The 22,361-nt window shown below is 42.7% G+C and overlaps 1 protein-coding gene across 1 annotated transcript; it reads right to left on the bottom strand.

The window, feature by feature from the left end:
* Positions 1 to 1,927: 1,927 nt before the first annotated feature.
* Positions 1,928 to 19,473, bottom strand: USP44 (ubiquitin specific peptidase 44). Its single transcript, XM_075274460.1, has 6 exons — positions 19,322 to 19,473; positions 15,289 to 16,789; positions 5,745 to 5,943; positions 4,805 to 4,913; positions 4,406 to 4,611; positions 1,928 to 2,509 (listed from the first exon to the last, which is right to left on the bottom strand). Exons 2-6 carry the CDS (start codon positions 16,717 to 16,719, stop codon positions 2,331 to 2,333), a joined length of 2,124 nt encoding a protein of 707 aa, XP_075130561.1. The 5' UTR covers positions 16,720 to 16,789; positions 19,322 to 19,473; the 3' UTR covers positions 1,928 to 2,330.
* Positions 19,474 to 22,361: the final 2,888 nt, after the last annotated feature.

The raw sequence follows: 22,361 nt of genomic DNA, 5'->3' as shown, positions 1-22,361 counted from the left end.
AAATGGTAGGTTTTGGAATAAGCCCTTCTGAACGGGACTTTTTACCGTCTCCACCAACTCAAGATTTTTTTAGCATCCTTCAGTATTTGCCACTTCAATGATTCCAGTAGAACTGAAGTTATTTCTTTAGCCTCCACTGCTATATTCAGAACCCAGTATGTTAATTAGGCTCTTAGGTGGGTGGTCCTAAGCTGAAGCAGACAGACAGGGCCTGCCCACCTGACAGCTAATTAACATATTGGGTGCTTAACCCTTAAGTACTATCATAGTGTCTATCATACACATTATGATAGACACCATGATAGTACTTAGGGGTTAAACTAACAAATGATTATTCAGGAGTGGCAGGGGCTACAGAATTACAGTTGAATTGGAGGAGCAGCTATGGATGATGTGGAAAAAGGTCCTTTTTAAGTAACTAATGTATAACTATTATGCTGTGTTTAAGAACTACAGCCATTTAGTATAGGAACAAACAACTTTAAGCATCAATAATTCCCTTTAATAGGCAGGATGGGATTTTCAGCTCAAACAGTACTAATTTCATGCCGCTTGATACAGATTTCCTGTTTACAAGCAGGCATTTTTATTATTTAAAAGTTTCCGCATAGAACATGTGAGTTGTTGTACATGTCATGTGCCATACTATTAAACACTAGTCTTCATAAATGTCCCCTATTGTGTCTAACACCAGTCTTCATATCGCCTTCACTGGCAGAAGGTACGCCTCATATGATGAATTCATAAATCAGACATAGCCTGCAGAGGGCTGTGCACCTACATGAAGATCTACACTAGCTCATAGCTGGGGTAAAAGATCATAAATGTGGCAGGGCTGGTGCCCCCCTACCTTCACTGTGCCCCCTTACCTTCACTGTGCCCCCCTACCTTCACTGTGCCCCCTTTCAGGTAAGCAGGTGACAGTCACTTTTTTTTTTCTTTTCTTCCTGATCAGTGCCAGGGATGGAAAGACTGGGTGTGTTGGAAAGCATAGCGTTATGACAAACTGCTCATTAGCACATCAGGAGAAAAAAGTCACCAATCAGGAAGAACTGGCTTAGTTTGTCAGGTCGCAATAGGAAAAAGTCTGCTAGTTTGTGTGGAGATGCTTTAGGGGGTTCTGTCTTGAGGGATATTCTCCCCATGCCCAGCTTGATTAAACTCAAACAGTTGGTAGCAAAATAAGCCTGGCAGGAGTTCATGCTGCCTATGGCTCAGACAACTTTAAGCTCCCATGTGTGGTTCTCTAAGGCTAGAGCCACACAGGGTGAACACCTTGCAAATTTTCTGTCAGTGTATTCTTCTGGGAGTCACCCAAAAGAACCTACGGTACAAGTACTACCCATCATCTGAAGCCTGAAACTGCTATGTGAAGACCTGGCTCCAGCCTCATTCCTTGCTTTAACCAAGCACTGTACACCTAGAAGTCCAATGGCACAAGTTGTCTTACAGAACAAGATTGTTACTACTTTAGCAGTTTTTCATTTACATAGTAGTTTAGGTTGGACAAAGACACGGATCTATCAAGTTCAACCTATAACCCTACTATGTTGATCTAGAGGAATAACTCTACAGTACGATATGTCTTCTGCTTGCATCTTTCATATAGGCTAATAGCAGGCTAAGTGTGCCATACTGTAAATACCTAACCCAGCCGTGTGCATTAGGCTAAAGCATTGAAAAGTGCTATCTGAAATAAGAATTCAAAGTCGAACAATTTCTTAGCTGGAAGAAGATTGCGAGTAGAATTATTTCTGTGAAACAACCGATGATGAATAACCAGACTGGATTGCATCCGGCAAGAACAGACAAGAGCACAGAATTGTGAAAATACAATGTATGATGTATTAAAATGAAAAGGAGAAATAAAATTTCTAAAACCAGAAAATGACATTCAGAAATCACAAAGTGAAAAAACACATCCTGAGGTATGAACTATAAAATTTACACGAGAACAGTAAAAAAGTTTGATAAAAAGTTATACATTGCCAATATACAAATGTTAAAATCACTTTATTCTATTTTAGAGTGCTTAATACCATACAAAACTGTATAAACATGTACATGAGAAATATCACATTCATAAAGTTTGTGGTGCTGACACCTTCTGGTGAGGTGGTTTTATGACATTTACTATATGCAACCTGCTTAAAAACAAAGTTCATACAAGTTTGTTCTGCCCAGATCATACAGGACAATGTTGTTCACTTGTTAGAACTTTGTTTCTCCACGTAACTGGGTATCAAAGTCCATTGTATGCAGAAAAACACTCACACCAACACAGACTGTAAGCTGCCATTATGTTCCGTTTCCTGTAGGCATTTATTATCTCAGCATGGTGTGGACGGTGGACTGCTTGGTGGGGTACCATGCCCCAAAGGTCTATTAGACAAGTGTCCATTCTCCTGAGTGACACGCTGGCTGTAGAATATAATATAAGCTTGTGCCTTACAGACCTCTTCAACTGTGCAAGTATGCAACTTGGAGTCATTACAATGTACCCAGAATCCTAATAGAAACAAAAAAAAATAAAGGTATTAACGGTACAACAGAGATCATCTCTAGTCTATACATGCATACCAAAAAGAGTTTCACACAGGATATAGTATTAGTGACTATTTGGGGTTTGACTACTGATACCCAGTGAAAGGGGGTCCTTGAGTCCCCCAAGTGAATACAGTAAGTGATGTGCATACGTGGTTAAGGGACTGGTGCAGATCACAGAATGCAATATTCTGTCAGTCCTGTAACATCCAGTGGATAGGAATAAGTCAATTTAGCATTGCTGTAATCGATCTCCAGTGTCCTGGATTTTAGTATCCAGGTGAAATTTACTATAATTCAGGGAAAATATCTTCCATTTAGTGAAATCATGGTGTCCCAATTTGGATATGCATTATAAGCACAAGGAATGTGTATTTTAAGGTGTACAATGTTTTGGAAAAATTGAAACATTTCTATAGGGTCTGTATTTAAAGGCTCACATGAAAGAAACATGAAATCACAAATGTTTGCTTTAATGATAGTCAACAGACTTGTTGCAAAAAGTTTCTGCGACTGACAAGCTGTTCCATTAATCTCTAAGGGAGTCTACCACCATTACAGAGCATATTACATTGGTAAATATACCTTTGTTATGTAGGTTTTGTAGATTTGGAGAAAAACAAGTTTTAAGTCGTATTATGCTGTTATAGCCCACTACATTTACCATGATGCATCTCCCTGCTCTCACTCTGTGTTTACAGCTCACAGGGGAGAGTGAGGATGCAAACAAAACATCACAGCATCATGTGACCTCAGTTGTGGGAGGGATTTCTTACCTGTGATTTCATTGGAGGGGAGGACAAAATGAGAGCAGGAAGATGCATCATGGAAATGTAGTTGATTCACTGCATGTAAATAACAGTGATACAAGGAGTCTCACTTTTAGGCTAAGGCCCCCACCTTGTAGAAAACCTACTTTTTTATGCCGCCTTCTAAACCCAAGCCTAAAGTGTAATGAGCAGAAGGCAGCAGTGGGGGGCCTTAGCCTAGAGTGGATGTTTTAACAGCAAGCACATGGACTGTTACAGGACCCATTAAACTGGATAGTAACAACAAATTCAGCAGATATATCTTTATGTATTATGCACCAACTACCCAACTATGACATGTTTACTGTCAAAATTAAGTTGGGGTAAGTCAGATCAACTTGGGGGTCTGACCACTGGGACCCACTGAGGTCAGGAGAACTATGAACGATAGTCCCCTTTGTATGTTCCATGTGAAAGAAGCACCGCTGTGCTTGACTGGTGCTCCATTAACTTTAAGACGATGCTGGAACCAGAATCTCTGGAAGCCTCACAAACGCGAATATAGAGCATCAGCCATGCAAGCAACCTAGTGCTTCAATCACATTCTCCTCAACAGTCAGATCCCCAGTCATCTTTTTCTTCTATCCTGTGGGTATGTGGAGGATGTACTTAAATCATAACAATGCGGAAGCCTCTTCATGAGTTAAGTGCATTCTCCGGAAGTGCCTGCAACTTAGCTAAACTCTAGGAGTTGGTGTAACTTACGATGCTGAAGTGGCCTGTCTGTTTTCAGAATGGAAAGTGATGAGGGCGGCCTTAAAACTCCACTTGAAACTATTTAAGCTGCAAGTAGCATTAAGATATCACAAACTTCTGGTTTTCAACATATTTTGCGGCAAAAAAATGGCATAGATTCTTAGTGAATTTGCCCCATTGAGTACCAGTACCAGAGTTGGTCTGGGAAATTTTCAGTGTTTGGGACTGTCCAAATTTTACTTTGTACAACGGTTTCTAAAGTCCTTACATTTGGCTTGCTGGAGCAGACTTGGTTTTCTAAAACCATGAAATATATGAAGCATAATGACTGATGTATGAAAAAACACATTCATTACCTCCTTCTGGGTTGTAGCAGAAGGCCGTGTAATGCCCTGAACCAAATCCTTTCCCATGGTGCATCACTACAGCAGACAAGTCATAAATGAAAGAATCTGGCTTTAGGCTTGCAGTAGATTCTCTACAACAATATGGCTCCATGTTTAGCATCTGATCAAACTGGACATGCACCCCAATTTTCTCACGATGATTGCGGCCAGACCACCTAAGTGGGAAAAAAATAAAAATTTTGTATTTGCGATTTGTATTGCTCTTCATACATAAAATGTACTATCATATGCAAAACTGAAAATTTATAAATGACAAAGACTAAAATCATTATAAACCCAAAAACATGACAGAGTCAAGGTAGTAAGACAAACATATAAGGTAAATTGTCACATAATATATGCGATTACCTGAACCTCTTGAGATGCAGTCTCAGAACTTGAGGTAGCCCACACACCATCAGCTGTTTCTGAGCTTCTGTAAGGACAACCGGTTTGGATGAAAATTTCCTGCGTTTTGCTGTAATATACATAAAGTATGTTCACCATTTTACATTGCCTTCATCTCATTCCTTGGTGAGGCAGCAACTATGAATCGCTGGTAGCGGCCAGATGCAGGGATACGGCATTAAATATACAGTGACCTGCTGTACAATAAACACCAATAATCTCAGTGCTGGGTCACACAGATAGCTTACACTAACAAAAAGTAGTTTAGAGTGTGCTGAACATTTACTTATGAGCGTTTTGTACTTAACCCCCCTTTCAGCACTTCTCACTCCCCCCACCATATTATATAGGATTAGCATATGTTATTAAGGCAGGCTAGGACATATAGTCTCTGGATTTAGGACATGAAGTTTTAGACAATTGCATGACACAAAAGTTAGTGATTTGGCTGGGATTTGCTCTTGTGCCATTTTAGAGTTGCGATTTGGCTGTTGGCAAAAATCCATCTGGTTTGGATTTATGGCGACAGTGACAATATAACCACTTTGGTTGTGTGACATCAAGACTGCAATGTCACATTACATGCAATGATTGTCAAAGCCATCGAACTCTAGCCAAAAGGAACTAGCCCATTAATGTTTGATTGGTGGAGGACCAATCTCCAAGGCATTGCACCCCCTCATCTGATTCACTTATCAGCTCTGCACCGTGTACAGCCGATACACTACGTACTAAGTCATCACCATACAGAGAACATGGAAACCCCCTTTCTTGATTTAGTCATAGTATGGAATATGAAACAAAGTCAGAGTGGGGAAAAGACCCAGGAAGGACATTATAGTATTCCTTGGAGAATATTTAGAACAAAATATCCTTGTGAATACATACTGCATTTACTCACTGTTGCACTGGTCACAGGCGTAGATCTTTCCTTCTAATGCCTCTGTCTCGGTGAACTTTGCCAACATCTCAGTCAACAGGCAAGGTCGCTGAGAGGCCGTCTCCTTGCTATTGCAGTGATACCTCTCAGGAAACTCCAGTGACAAGTCCCAGAAGGGTTCTATTGTATTGGACTTGTTATCACAAGCAAGACAAGTGACCTATATACGAAGAGAGAAAAGAAAAAAGTTTGGTTTATATAAATTAGGGTTTAGTAACCAAGTGAGTGGTAACACTGCATAGAGACACACTCGTCCCCCAAAGAAACTACAGTGTTGCTACAGTCCGGAGGCCAAACCATTGATTCCTCTCTATCCACAGCCAGAGTCCTGCTCCGGCTGTCAGTAATGGCTATAGATAGATGATTTTACTGCTACTAATTCATTAGCCACTGCCCCACATCAGGTATATATAATGCCGTGTACAGCAGTCTATGTGGTGCTGTACTGATTGATAGAGCACAGAGAAATATAAAAGTCAAGATGGTGTCTGATAACTGTAGGTATATGAGGGCAGTATACATGAAAGCAGCCTGGAGAGTGAGACAGTCAGGTGGTGGGGCAGGGATAGAAAGGGTTTTCTACAAAGGAAAGGTAGAAGTGTTTCTGCATACAAAGCTATCAGGACATGGACTCACAACAATACACAGATTGTACATGTACACATATAGACAGGAACAAAAATGACTAGAGCCTCTCTCTCTCCAGGTTTTACTGTCAGATTGACGTTGCTAAGGCCTCGCTTACGCTGTGTTCACATCTGCGCTTGTATGCTGTACGGGGATTCAGTTCCCCTCTCCACATGAAAAATGCAGAGAGAAAAGTGCTGCTACTTTTTCGCCCTTTTCCGCTGGAAACTATGCAGATCCAATTATAGTCTATGGGGTCTGTGGGTTTCTGCAAGTAATCACTTATTAAGCGTATTAGGACCCCCGAACAAAAACCCGGGTGCTTATGAGAACCTAGCCTTACACACTGCAGATTTGGACAGTCTTTTGCAGTATCTACAAGCTAAGGAAAAGAAGTATAAATCTTTTCAATTCAACACTCTTTAGGATCCAATACAGATTAGGACTTCCAAATTCTTCTGCTAAATCCAGGCCTTGGCTACTTTCACACTTCATTGTTCTGATTCTTTAGGGTGATCAGTAGGACAAACCTTAAAACTCCCAGAATAATGGGAACAATTCACCCAGATCAAAATGTCAGATTGCTGCTAAACAAAGCATTCAGTCTCCATCAGAAGTGTAAATCCTTACAGGGATGGTCTAAATAGACACTGGATCTTGCCAGAGGGTGCAGAAGGGTTTAACCTGCGGTCCCTACAAAAAAGGCTCTCGGAGGCTGTGTTTGGGTAGTGTACCTCTTGATGAGTGATCATTGACTGAGATGGGTCACATCACTGAACTGAGAGAAACCATTTAGGCAGTTTTTGGAGCAGTGGTTGTGAGAGGGCATGCACTCATGTTTAACAACCCCTGGAGGGCCCAGGCAGACCAGCAGTAGAGAGGATCATTTGATCAGCTGATAACCACAGTCAGCTCTTAAGTTTTCTTGTTCACCATCCAGGCGTGCTATAGTGTAAGAAAAGGAGCCCATTTGTGTATGTACAGTATAGTTACGGAATCATAATATATATTTCATTGCTTTATGACTGGTTGTTTGTAACCAAACTAGGCAGACACAACTACAAGAGTGTGACCAGCTAGTGACCTCATGGCCATCTGTGGGATACACATCTTTACAACATGCTGATAAAACCAGAATTTTTCCAAATTCTCAAGATGTGGAAAGGGGGAGAAATGTGTGTGTGTGGGGGCACTCTAGTAGAAGACATAACCAAACACAAACCACAAGCTTCACCTTACAAGACACTGGGATACTTTGAAGTTTGTGTCACATTGTGAAAGTCAGCGAATGCAAGCCATACCTCTTTTTTTGACATGCATACATTTTTCAGATTATCAAATAAATTTCAAGATCAGAAAAAGATAACCTGAGTGAATATAAAATGCAGTTTATTCAATAAGGATTTCATTTATTAAGGGACAAAAAGTGATCCAAACCAACCTGGCCCCATGTGAAAACTGGTTGTGCCAAGCATTTATGATAACTGGCAAGGAGCCTTTCACTGAGCCACTCTTTGCAGAATGGTTTTCATTCAGCCACATTGGAGGATTTGATGACTGATTGAAAAATACCTTTACTTACAACCAGAGATGAGCGAATAGTGAAATATTCAAGATTCGATATTCGTTTTGAGTAGAGCCTCAATATTCGACTATTCGATCGAATATTGAATCCCATTATAGTCTATGGGAAAAAAAATGCTCGTTTCAGGGGAATCCGCTATTCGACTAAAGTAGAGTCACCAAGTCCACGAGTAGCAGGAGGAGAGTGTTTAGGAGGAGCGCTGTGCAGTTAAAGCGCACGGACCCCATTAGGGCTAGTTCACACGTGGGCAAAGAGGCGGATTTTGACAGTGGATTTCGCTTCAAAATCTGCCCCTTTACAACGGTGGTCTATGTAGACCACCGGGCTTTTTTTTTCCGCTAGCGGCGGGCTGCCGCTAGCAGAGAAAAGAAGCGACCTGCCCTATCTTCAGGAGGAAGCCGCGCGGCTTCTGCCCCCGGCAGCTCCCTCCTATGTCGGCTCATTCATTTGAGCCAACAACGGAGGGGAAAGCCGCGACCGCGATGGTGTCAAAACCCGTGCGGGCAGTTCACGTGTGAACTGACCCTTATAGTCTATGGGGTCCGTACGCTTTAACTGCACAGCGCTTACAGTTGCGCTGATAAAAAGTAAGCTCCCTCGTAACCGCAAGCTCCCGTCTAGCAAAGACAAGCCTGCGGTAAATCAACGCTGGTTTTGCAGCAGGCTCGTCCTTGCTAGTCAGGAGAGCTGACAGCTTGCTGTTACAAGGGAGCTTACTTTTTTTGTCATAGGAATGCATTGACCAACGTTGATTGGCCAGTGTACAGCATTCGGCCAATCAACGCTGGTTCTGTTGGAGGCTCGTCTGTGAGGAGGCAGAGTCTAAGATCAGACCACAATGGAGACTGCTGTGGTCCGATCCGCTCATCACATGACCATGGACTGTAAATCACATGACCATGGTCAGAGTTTTATCCTCTAGATGTAACAGAATGAGTGACAGCAAGCAGAGATCTAGAAAACCGTGAGGAATTGATACAGAAAGTATAATGCAAAATTGTATATCTTTTTATTGTACATTTGATTGTCAATATTGGTCTGAAAGTGGCCAACCCCTTTAAGCAAAAAGAACTTATCATGCTTCATATCCAAGCACAACATGGAGACAAGGCACCCTCACAACTGCTGACCCAAAGCACTTTCACAGGGAGCCACTTCAGTCTTATCGGACTTGCATAACACCAGCTGCTGCTTTCCAAGTAGATTACCAAGAAGAGACTTTAAGGAAAAAGGACACCTCTGATGACAGAACATAAAATGTCACATGCCGACATGGGGAAGGCGACACTGAATATTCCAGCATACAACCAGCTAAAGAGCAAGAAACTGGTAACAAAAAACTGGTCCTAATAGTAATGGATTGGATTATTGTGGGGAGGGTCCATCTACAAAGCTTGGAAAATCCCCTTCATATGTGGAGCACAGATTGTCCAAGTTTTCATCAGCCATGACTGTTGCATCCATTTGTGTTCTGTCAGCATGTTACAGTCATAGCAAAAATCATCTGTCCTGTAACAAGCCGTGCACCTGTGTGTCCATCACATGACCACAGACCGTATCACATTACCATGTACCTAATGCAGAGTCTGTAACTTTTTCCAACTGTGACTCCTGTTAAAATTGATCTTGACTCAGACTTAGGTTTTTGGGCACAACTCCATAAATATATACTGGCACCCTGAATGTTTCCTGACAACTGACCAGTATCAGAGAGGTGATGGAAGAAGAGCAGATGGACAGGTGATATTCTCATACTTACAGCTAAATAGTGTGCACAGGGGCTAGAAACATGCAAACTAAGGGTATGGTGACATGGAGTTTTTTGGAGCGGATTTCGACTCGGAACCCCCATCAAAATCTGGCTCCAAAAATGGCTCCCATTGTGTTTCAGTGGAAACCGCTCGCTTCTTTTTTCTGCTAGCTAGTAGTGGTAAGAAGGAAGCGAGCTGCCCTATCTTGCCACGGATTCCACAGTCGACTCAGCTGCGGCGTCCACGGCGTGAGGCTCCCTCCCGATTAGGCCCATTCTTTGGGCCTAACCCGGAGCGGAATGCTGCAACAGGATGCTGATGTTAGTAAATAAATCTAGTTCGTAAATAACTTTAGGAATAATATTCCAGGCTTCTATTACATAGTTAAGCAGGGACTTTGATCTGTTTAGTAATAATATTCCCATACCGCTAAAGAGTATATTATGTGAAGGTTTCAGATCAATAAACTATTACACGACCATACTCAATGAACTTTGTAAGGTAGAAGACTTCAACTCTGCCAGCGTTCCCCAGGCCCAGATCCAAGACCACTGTACAGCACGGATTATCCATATTAATAGTCATATCTCTATAAATATTCAATGAGTACTTGTGACACACACCAGACACTACGAGGAACACAAAGAAACATGGTGTAATAACATTTCTTTTAGATACTTATGGCAGATTTTCTTCTCACTAGTCATTTCAGACTTGACGTTATCAGGACAGTAAAAGCTAAATTTTAGCTTTGGCCATACATACAGGGGGCACATGGAACAAGATCTCCTCTTTTGGACTGACAAACATCTGTGATCCACTAAGAGGGCACAGTCACATTCGCCTGCGACTCTCCATATACCATGCAGATAACATGATAAGTTTTACAGACGCGTCAGACCCCTGGATATCTACAATGCACATATGAGTTATATAAGGCAATGTAGTCTCATTACCTGCTCTTGTACAATCTGTATAATATGCTAGTCCTATTCCAACATGCCCAGCATCATAGGAAATAAGGGGCTAATATATATTCTCCTGCAGTACATTTCATCTGTATTTATCTACTTCTGAATACAAGTCGCAGAAATTAAGTTCACATCGGAAGCTCAAGTATCAGTGAGAAGTCTGGTCCTCAAAAGGTCTTAAAATTAGGCGACTACAAACTCTGATGACCACCACATGACAAGACCTGTCATTGTTCCTACCCTTTATATGCTTAGGAGTCCAGTGGGCAGTCCTACACAGTGTGTTAGCCATCTCTGTAAGGGCCCGTTCACACGGGCACAGAGGGGGCAGATTATGGCACATAATACAAGTCATAATCCACCCCCTCACAATGGTGGTCTATGGAGACCGCCAGGCTTCTTTTTCTTTTTTCCTAATTAGGAAGTGTTTTTTTTTTCCGGACCAAATTACGCCACATGTAAACTAAGCCTAAGCAGTCACACAAGGGGAGCTGTCAGTTACTACATAGGACATCTCAGTGGACTCTTAAGAGCAGAGATCTAATTGAATAACTACAAGTTATACTGAATGGTTTGACCACAAAATCTATCAATCTGCTCACCTTCTAATAACCAGATTTTTGTTCTAGTATGCAAAACCATACAACTCAAAAGAGGGTGTATTTGTTTTTTCTCATAACTGTATACTACAATAATTTGCACTGCAAAATACAAATCGAGTTATAAATTCATTAAAGAGAATGGCAGTTCATTTATATGCAAATAAGAATTTGAAATGAGCAATAGCTCAAAAATACTGAAGTTGATTGACTTCCTTTCCACGTCATATATCAGGTTTTCTTCCTTTCCCCCCACCCACAGAATCTGTGGCGTAAACTACATTGGAATTGTGGATGGGGGGGGGGGGGGTTGTAATTCAGAAACTGGGAGACTCACCATAGACCCCAAACATGTCTTGTTTTTGCATGTCAATCTCTGTTCGGGTATCCTTCTCCGCAGGAGGAGATAGTATATTGCAGAGACAAGTCTTCTGGGGTCTTAAAGGCTCCAATCAGAGGGTAGGATGACATGGGGGGGGGGGGGGGGAAGAGTCTTTCCCTAGGAAAGGTTCAGAAATCCCTGCTAATCTAGAGAGAGAGAGGGGAAAAAAAAACCCACAAAGAAAAAGCACAAAGAACAAAAACAGAACCTGACACTGAATTTCTAAACCTGAAAATACTACATTACGTCTACGTCCTGTAGAGTATTATGTGTTTGCAGAAGCTTTGACCTGTGACAACCTCTTTATAACCAACTCATTGAAGAGTTCACAAAAATTATTTTCTGTTTGTGATGAACAATTCTGAATTTTTGGGGAAGCACATGTCTTCTAAACAGAATCCTGTCTCCTGCTATATGCATCTTTACACTGGTATAACCAATCTTGTAAGATTTTTGTTTATTACAGTCCTCCTCCCTTATTTTAGTATCATGACATTAAAATTACAAGTGTCAAAGTAAATATTCCACATTACACTATATTCACAAGCCAACAATTTGCCTATGAAAATTCATTGTGTATTCACAAGAGGGTAAGCATCGAGGCCGATATCTGATATCTGCAGCAGCTGTACGAATGGATCTGTACAAGATGATAGCTAGTCCACAGGTTTCCTCCCCCCAAGTGGAAGCCTAGAATAATCTGCATGTACATTTTTTCCCCATATTTAAACCAGGACTGTGACTGTGGAGTCAATTACTTCCGCTTCCAAATAAATCACATGATTAATCAGATGCAGATTTACTCTAGGTTCACACTTTCACTTGGGTTTCTGTTCTTCGGGTCCGCTTCAGTACCTGAAAAATGGAAACTCAATCCGCTTAAAAAAAATACTTACAGCAGAAACACACAGACACCATAGACTAAAATACACTAGATGTGTATTTACTGTCAAAGGAATTCAATCGCTGGCTTTTTTAGGAATTAGGAAGATTTTTACGACTTCTGGATGCCCATGGTGGTCAGACAGTTATGAAATAGTCTGAGGTGGACTGTATTAAAATAACAGGCAGCAGTAGCAGACTCCACAGCCCTGATTTCAACACCCTCCTCCCCACTTGGAGTAGTCTGATAAAAGCAGGAGGGGGCGGATTTTGGCGCTGAATCCACGTCAGAATCTGCCCCCTCACAATGGAGGTCTATGTAGACCACTAGCTTACTTTTTTCTGTGATCGGCATGTTGCCGCTCACAGACAATAGCAGCAAGTTGCCCTTTCTTCAGGCGGATTCCGCGGCTGATTCAGCCCTGGCTTCCGCCTCATGGCAGCACCCTCCAGACTAGCCCCATTCATTTGCAGTGACAGTCGCAATTTGGCCCTATTGTGACGCGGCTTCGCACGTCACAATCAGGACCAAAATACGCCATACTGCCCCCCGTGTGAATTAGCCCTGCAAGCATCAATTGTAAAGCTTTGCATACACTATGATCATATAAGACATGTTACAAAACACATATAGACGACTACACTGTTGCTCTGGCCTATCCTAACTCTGTTTTTGATGCTTGAGAACATTAATACTATTTAGTCGATAATGCTACAGTCTGTCCAGTGCAATATATACATCCTACATGAACCTATGCCGCAGTTCTAAGGATTAAGAATCAAAGCGGCTTTCACATCCCTCCAGTAAGACTTCAATCACAAGGCACAAAGTAAAGGAGGAGTCCAAAGATCACTGGTAAAATGTTCAGAAACTTGCATTGATGCAGCCTGCCCTTGGTGGGATTCCATTGTTATGCTTCGAAGCAAGTGAAAAGGTTTCTTCCCAATGACCACAGACACAAGAAAAGGCTCCTCTGAGCCTTTTGTTAAAGAAAAGGTTAAACAATTAAAATCCACAGCCAATGGGGGATCAGCAAAAGCAAGGCCAGGAACAATATAGAAAACAGGATTAGCACATACAAATGGATAGAACATCCTTTAGAGTTCGGCGTGTGGAGGGGTCTAATTTATGAAACACTAAAGTAATGATACTACATTATTGAAACATGAGAATATAGATAGGATATGCTACATACATGGGAGCCAGCCTTACATGGATGCAGTGCTATACAAGAACCCAGCCACTGTTACATGTGCTGATGTCTTACAGGAAAGGAAGGGAGAAATTGACCTCACACAACAGACAAAAGATAACCTGTCCACAAAGGAGGTAGCACATTCCAATATGTCAGCACTGAGATAAATAGAAAGAAAGGCATCTCAGTGGGAGAACTAGCAGCAGAATGGCCGTTGACTCCATACATAAGACAAGGCAAGGTCTGGTGACATATTGCTGACTGCATTTTCCTTTAACATGGTTTCCAACAACGACAGATTGGTGAGGGCGACTCCTTGTAGTTACTCAGTTGACTACAAGGTCCATGCTCATGTTTCCTATTGTTTACAAAGTCCTGCTCCACATATTTTGTAGTGGTTAACCCCCTGTTTTACGGGTCTCAACCTTTTAGGTGATCTAGGGTTAGTTCAGAAGAACTGCACAGGGTAAGCAGAAGGACAGGACTAACATGCTAAAAAGGGAGAGGTTACAGGCCAAGTGTAGAGGAAAAAAACAAAGCACATGTTTTTTTCCCCCACAGCAGTTTTCATTGCATTTTCAGAGTTTTCCTCTGCAGACTTTCTGTCCATGTTATACCAATACGAAAACCGCCAGCGTTTCTACAGGTATAATTGAAATGCTAAGACCTTCACACGCAAGAGTTTTGAAATCGTGGCTTTTCCGCGGCAGATTTTTTCTTGCAATCTGTAGATGTGATTAGCCAGAATCCCATCCATTTTGCAGGTAGTGTATTTTTTCAATGTGGGGCTTCAGCCTAAGGCTAGATTCACAACTGCTCTGGCTCTCTGCTGGGGGAATCCGTTCACCATTTTACTTTAAAAACGTGGAGAGAAGAGTCCTGCAAGCAGCCCTTTTCTCTCCATTTTTTTCGCTTTCACTTTTCTGGCAGAAACCCAGCAGACTGAATTATAGTCTATGGGTAACCACTTTAAGCAAATTAGGCTTCCGTTTGAGGGGTGTCCCCAAGCGGACCCCCCAACACAGATGTGAACCTAGCGTTAAGGGTATTCTGGCTGCAATAAGGTTCTTATGTGAAGAGTTAAACGATTTTCCAATATACATTGTGTAGCATACCCTGGCAGTTTTGAAGAGATCTCCCCTTCCAGCCAATGAAATAAGGTTTACTTCCATTACATGAAGACAGTCGGTTATGATCACACAGAGAATAGCTGACACTGTGTACCCGTGTCTATCCCACAACCAGGACAAATTTTCTCCATCCGAAAGTAAATAATGAAGTTTCCTACTAAAGAACCGCAAGCAGAGATCCTGAGAACTGTGAAACTGATACACATTGTGTAGGAGAATAAACTAATTGCTGAAAACAAGGTACCCCGTTAGGATTGTGAAAAATCACACGCACTAAAGCCATGTCTGTGACAGTCATAAGAAACAATATATGACTGTACAGCTACTGCCTACACCAGGTCACATGAACAATTACTAATTAGGTTCCTGCTAATTGACATACCTGACTGAGAAGCTGTCCATGAAAAATGTTGTTGACCACATTCAGGACTTGTTTAATGAGTTTCCTCTGAGAGCTGGGAATCAGGGTTGGGTACCTGGTCCCAGTCGTCTCCAGTTCTTGTTGTACTTTATCCAAAAGTTCACAAAGGAATTCCTGAGCATCTTGCTGTGCGTAGCCACGAAAGGCTGGTATCAGCCTCCAGACAGAATGTAGCATAGCAAAGGGGGAGACCAGTGCCCACTTGCCCGACCACATGACTTGGAAGAGAGTATGCAACTCATGGCAAAGAGAAATGTGAGTTGAGCTAGGTTTAGGTTGAATGAGTTCCATGTTTCGACTCTTTGATGCTCCGCCACTAAGGCCAGATGAAGAGTTTTGGCGCTTTACCAAAGACCTCTCCACTTTTGTGTGCTTTTTTGCTATTCTAGTGCTGTCTGCAGCAGGAGGGATTTGGCTGGAGGTTCGGGTTTTACCATTGGCTGCAGCTGCCAATAACTCCTGAGTTTGAGTGAGATCAAGCTGTAAGAAACACTCCCTGAACACGTGCAAGTGACTCAAGATCTGAAGAATAGAGTTCATATAGCAAGTGTTCCCCAAGTTCCTCAGTCCCGTTACCCCAGGGGTCACAGTGGGTTTCCTTTTTATGGGAGATTCACCCAATTTTTTTTTACGTACATCATTAGAGGTAGGTTGTGATGTTGCTCGTTTTGTGGTAGGTACAGTTTTTTGGTAGGTTTTATGCATTGTAGGGGTCACCATCTTAGGAGGGGTTTGCATCTGCTGTTGCAATCGGGAACTCTTTCTTGGAGGGGTACTTTCCATCTCTTCTTTTAATTTGTGCTTTTGCAGCTGGCGCCTTTTTCTTGCTTCCTCCCTCTTTCTTTCAGCCTCCTCCCTGAGGCGTTCCTTTTCTAACCTGTCTTTACCTCTTGGTGTCAAAGCCAACCAGGATCTAAACACTTTCCCTAAGAGAGCGTGTCTTCGATGCCAAAGCGCAGTAAATGTGAGGTCTTCAGTTTGGAGAAGTGCTTTAGCACATTGATGGGAACTATACGAGTCATCAACGGCTACCATTGACCGCAAAGTCCGACCACTACGTGTTGTGCAGTCATAATTTTGACTTTTTATCGCACTTAATGTGCTTCTTAGAAGTTTAAGGTCACCAGTGGCATTGTCATTGAGAACATAATCATCACAAAGGTAACAGAATACATAAAGTTCATTCACCTCCAGTGCCATAGGATGTTTGCTTTCCTGAAAGTGTCGCAGTGCATGCTCTTCAATGTATCGACCACATGCCACGTGTGCACAGCTCAGGCAGGCCCACACAGATTCTGTAGTGTTACAATCCACACAATGCCACTTTTGAGGATTCAATATTGAATGGTCCTGAGCGAGCCGTAACCGGCCCACATGCCTACATTTATCCATCTTGATTTTTGAGATTTACGGGTCAGCTCCGCTGCAACTGGTCTGTGGCTATTTGCTTGTACATTCTGGCCTACAAACCAAAAAAAAAAAAAAAAAAAAAGTTAAAATGATGTACACAGGCAATACATTACTGTAGAATAAAATTACTAGATTCATACTACAGTATTGGCTACTTATTTTAGGGGTGTTTTACCTATAAACACAAAGAGCCACTGGCAGGTGTCCGATAGACTGTCCATATGTCCTAGGCCATAACTGAATAACACATGACTACTTTATGACGATGATCCCTGATGAAATGTACAGCTGTTACTAGAGGATTATCCACTCACGTAAACAAGTCCCTATCGCTATTTTTATATAAGGACTCATTTTCTTGTGTTCAATATCGGTAACCATGCTCCCACTCTAGGATATACTAAAATTCAGTTTGCACTGTCCTAATGTACTTCCCATTGTTCAATATGAGTTTATGGTCCAAGGGAAAAAACTCCCTACTGTGCTAGAAACGGTGGAGTGCGACCTATTAGGTGATGCAAAGAATTGGAGTTGTTGGAGGGGTGAAAAGTGCTCTTTAATGCTCAGTAAAATTAACCATACAATCTGTGCCTACAAAATATCATATATTGTGAAATGAATATTATAATAAATAACTAATAATAATAATGAGAACCGTTTACCACCTCCAACAACTCCGGGGTTTTTACTTCTCTTGATAATAAAGCCTCATGAACACAATAGGAAATGATCTGCTCAATAATCATTGGAACGGAATGGAGGATTGGAGGCCCCCTTAGATGTCTCACTCGGTTTTGTGCATGGGGCCTTAGGGTCTTCTCATGAATAGTGTGATACGTACTATTCCTGTACTGAAAACCATCAAGAGTCTGAAAGAGACCTAGTACACACTAAGCTTGTTTTAAATTCTTCCTCTTATGTGCATAGATATTATTGCTGTACCTCTAGGGTCCATGCTGTATGCAGCGTAAGGGTCAGTTCACACTAGCATTTTGGGACTACAGACCCCCATTCCGTTTAAAATAGGCAAAACCAGACGGATCCCATTATAGTCTATAGGATCCGCAGGCAATCACTTTTTAAGCAGATAGGGTTTTTGTTTTTCAGGTCCCCAAGCGGACTCGAAGAACAGAAACCAAACCGCTAGTGTGAATCTAGTGTAAGCTGTAAATCTAGAGACAGAGAGATAGATAACAGAAACCGCACAATACAAGGTCAGATGCGTCATGGCTTAGGCACACAGCACCCAAAGGACCCTAGGAAGAAGCATGCCATTTTTTTTCTGCTAAATGTGACATAAAATCCACAACTGAGGCATGTGAACGAACTAAAGCTTCCTTCAGCTATATTCACACAGTTGGACCATTCCAGTGGAGTTTTTTTTTTTTTTTTTTTTTACAGCTCTATTAACTTTCAGGTTATGTTTGCAAAAATGGAGCCGTGTTTCTGAACCATGAAGTGAAACACGCACTTGTTTTTTCACAGGTCATGGGCACACAGCTGTGAATTCTGATTGTGTGAATAGAGCCTTATTCAATATGGTGATGCGTGAAACAAGCATCCATTAGGAATAACAGATGTTAATGGACTAACAGAAAGCTGCAGCACAGACCCTGGAAGATACTTGGAAAGCCAGAAATTTGTAAGAACAACAACAAGGAAGATGAACTATATTGAAATTTGGCGGTGTACTTCTGTTCCTTACAGTTTTCAGTTCTTCTCTTACCGTCACTGAACACAAACATACATCTAAAGACGGAAACCTCCTACAAGACTGATCGTGCTAAGAGCTGAGGCTTTACTGTATTGTATGAGATATAAACCAAAAACTTTCCATACACTGGCAGTATAGAGTCTAAAAAAAAAAAAATACCGCAGAGATAACAGAAGAAAGTTTTGCCTTACACTTATTTTGCCCTAGACTTAACTTTAACCCTCACAAGGCATGCAGATGATATACAGGTCACTGGCATACCTTACCTACAGGGAAGTATGGACATCACTACATGACTATGTGCAAAATACACGTGATTCAATTACGGACATAACTAATGTGACTAACCGATCCCCCCCCCCCCCCCCCCCTGTAATCTCAGTCCCTGAAATCAGCTTTTCTATAAGCACTGCCCTTATAGACACAGATGAAGTCACCCCACAACCAGTCTCATGTAAAAATGCTAACATACCTTAGTGATGTCATGTACAGTATGATGACGTCAGAGCACACTGAGCTGCACTGTGACCAGAAGACCCCTGTACATGACCACCAGCTAGCAGGTCTCCTCTGCTATGGGACAATGGCTGCAGAATGTAAGGACCCCCACTGCTGTGTTACCAGTAACTTTATTCTCCCAGAGCTATAGCCATGTCTGTGGGGACTACCAAGGCTCCCCTGCCTCAGTATGAGGGGAGACCCCGGACATGTGCCCTGCGAGGGGCTTTGTCCAGCAGAATGGCAACCTCTAACCCAAGCCAACCGGCAGCCGGTGACATGTGCCCGGCTCGGCCGCACTAGTCGGGAAGACGTCTGTCCCATTGTCCGCTGGAGCCGCTGCCTTACAGCCGGTACAGAAGAAGCACTCACCGCGCAGACGTGTTGCTGCTCCCCGGGGAGGGAGAAGCGGAGTAGGGACAACAATAACAACAAAGTGGGCTTTTCACTCAGCCCGCCGCTCTGCTCGCTGTTTCTCGACGGTGACGAAGAAGATGACGTCTGGGGACGGCCGAGAAGGGGGAATCCGGGCACACAGCAGCGCTGCCGCCGGGGGTGGGCGTGGCCTGAGTCTGAGCAACAACACCATGGCTTTCTTATTGGTACAGTGAACTGTAGGGGCGTTGTAAGTGACAAGACTCGCCGCCATATTCAGTGAGGGCACCGGCTGCCATGCGGTGCTGAAGAGCTCACCAGGAGTCGTGTCCTTGTGTAACGTGTATTGTCCTTATGGAACACAACACAGCTCAGCGGAGACGGGTGTAGTGGGGCGAGCGACCAGATTACATCGATTGGTCTATGGGCTTCTAATTAGAAAGCAGATGTATGACAGATGCTGCAGGACTGGTTACATGGTAGAGCCCAAACCCTAGTGGGCTAAACGACCAGGCGCCTCTGATCACTAGGATTTAACCTGCTGTATAGGAGAAAACTAAATCCCATTAGGCTAAATGATATGTAATGTATGTAGAGGTCGAATGGTGTTTTTGTTTGTTGTTGTTTTTTTAATCATCATAATGGTATATTTATAATTATACTAGCATCTGCCCGTGACTTTATCTGCGGGTTGGTGTTGGCGCTGAGCCACTTATATTTAGCCAATTGCTGTTGTGGATGATCAGCCTGCTCCCGCGTCTCGACTCTGCTACATCGCTGCATATGCGCAGCATACTCAGTTGTATGTACATCTCTGCATATGGAGAGCGTACTCATCTGTGCTACTGCGCTGTCTAAGCTCTGCTACATCTGGCCATTTGGATTATAGGGGTGTTCTTATGTCAGTGTCTGAGCTGCTTTTGTGTTGGAAACGGATGTTGCAGAAATTCGCGACATTTCGATCAGCCTGCTCCCGCATCTTGGCTCTGCTACATTGATGCATATGCATAGGATACCCAGCTGTATGTACATGTTTGCATATGGAGAGCCTATAGAGGTATGCTACAGTGCTGTCTAAACCCTGCTATATCGAGCAATTGTGATTACAGGGGTTTAGTTATGTGACTGTCTGAGCACCTTCTGTGTTACAAAGGGCTGAACAAATGTTGCTGAAATGTGCCAAAGTTCTCCCCCATTAGAGGCAGAACAACACATTCCCTGTAGTACTCACTGAAACTCTACACCCGATATACTCCTCTTGCCCACACACAGCCTGCATGTTCTGTAGTCTCCTGATCTTCTATGAGACTCCATTTTCTTCAGCTTTCACACTATCCAGCTTCATCCGTTATAGCTCCGCCCACAAAATAGCCTGTAGCTCTGCCCACTGTCTAGGATGATCCTATCCGAGAATGGCTCAAGGACCTGTGATGACATCATCACAGGTCCTTTACTGTTGTGTGAACCTACATTCCTTCATTGCGGTCGTGTAGTGATGTCATTTACCGCGATAAAAAGTAGCCTATGTTTTAATCAGGGTTCCTATCTATGTATGTGGCAAATTTCATGCAAATCCGTTCAGCTGTTTTTACATGATTCAGGAACAAACATCCAAACACACAAACTTTCACATTTAATATTAGTAGGATAGGATATCGCCAACATATTCCAAAGCAGTTTCGGTATCTAACTCCTTTTTATTGATCAATTTAAAGAGGACCTTTCATGTCCTCTGGGCACATGCAGTGTAGTACACCGAGAGAAAATTGACAGTGCGCTGAATTCAGTGTACTAAGGGTTTTCCCGTTCTGTGTTACCGTAGCTCTTCAGTGTCAGAAGGGTGTTTCTGACAGTCAGTGGTGAGGAACGCCTCCCCTACTCCTGATAGTACTCATCCATAGACGAGTACTGGGGGGCATTTCTCACTGCTCAGCGTCATGACTGGGCAGTAAGGATCGCCTCCTCTCACACTACAGCGCAATAGACGCTACTGTGAGGAGGGGTGTTCCTGACGGACTGTCAGAAAGGCCCTTCTGACAGTGAAGAGCTACGGTACTGGCACCGATAGCTCTTAACCGGGGGCACAGAACGTGAAAGTCTGAATTTAGCTCACTGTCGGCGGCTTTCCAGTGGTGTATTACACTGCATGTGACCAGAGGACATGAAAGGTCCTCTGTAAGATCCCTGGGGCTTGGATCAGCAGTTTGAAGCTGCAGTTGCGCTCACTGGGAGAGGCTTCTATTTTACAGGCCTTATGATGTAAGTCACATGACCTGATCTCAGCTCATTAAATAAATTCAAATAAATGAGCTAAGTTATGAAATCAAGCACAGCCATTGTACACATGTATGGCACTGTGCTGGTTAAAAATTCAAGAGGCTGCATCACTGACATGAACACTGATCAGCATGACTGGTTAGCACTGCAGCCTTGCAGCATTGGAGTCCTAGGTTTGAATCCTGCCTAGGGCAACACCTGCAAGAAGTTAGATATTCTCCCTGTGTTTGTGTGGGTTTCCTCACACACTCCAAAAACATACTGATAGGGAAAAGAGAAAAAAAAACAAAATTGATCAGCTGTGGAATCTTTAATTGCCCATTAAATTAAAAGAAAATATTGCAAACCCAAAGTTTCTATCCTATGATTAGAGGATAAATACTTTTCATGGCATAACCCCTTTAGGGTAGGTTCACATGACGGAAACCTTTTCCAGCGTGTGACTTCCTGCGCAGGTAGCCGCAACACTGCATCCTGCTCCTGATTAGGCCCAAATTAATGGGCCTAATCAGGAGTGAGTCTCGAGCCGCGGCTGAATCTGCGTGAAGATAGGGCATGTCGCTTCTTTTACCCACTAGCTACAAAAAAAAAAAATCGCTAGTGGGGAAAAAAAAAGTGACTCCCACTGAAAGGAATGGGAGGCGGATTTTGAGGCAGAGTCTGCTTATTCCGGGAGCTTTATGACTGTATACGCGGCATACCATTGATTTATTGCACTTGAGAATGGGAATGTAAATCCTGAAACACGTTGTGCTTTTAT

The sequence above is a fragment of the Leptodactylus fuscus genome, chromosome 5 (genome assembly GCF_031893055.1).
Source record: "Leptodactylus fuscus isolate aLepFus1 chromosome 5, aLepFus1.hap2, whole genome shotgun sequence".
Classification (NCBI taxonomy): Eukaryota; Metazoa; Chordata; class Amphibia; order Anura; family Leptodactylidae; genus Leptodactylus; species Leptodactylus fuscus.
The sequence above is the reverse complement of the archived record's forward strand: the minus strand, read 5'-3'. Positions and strand labels throughout refer to the sequence as shown.

Excerpts from the sequence above, each read along its gene's own strand:
- USP44 (XM_075274460.1), bottom strand. The coding sequence starts at position 16,719 with ATGGATAAATGTAGGCATGTGGGCCGGTTACGGCTCGCTCAGGACCAT. Across the intron at positions 5,944-15,288 it reads ATGGACAGCTTCTCAGTCAG|GTCACTTGTCTTGCTTGTGA; the intron begins GTATGTCAATTA and ends CTTCGTATATAG. Across the intron at positions 4,612-4,804 it reads CTGCATCTCAAGAGGTTCAG|GTGGTCTGGCCGCAATCATC; the intron begins GTAATCGCATAT and ends TTTCCCACTTAG.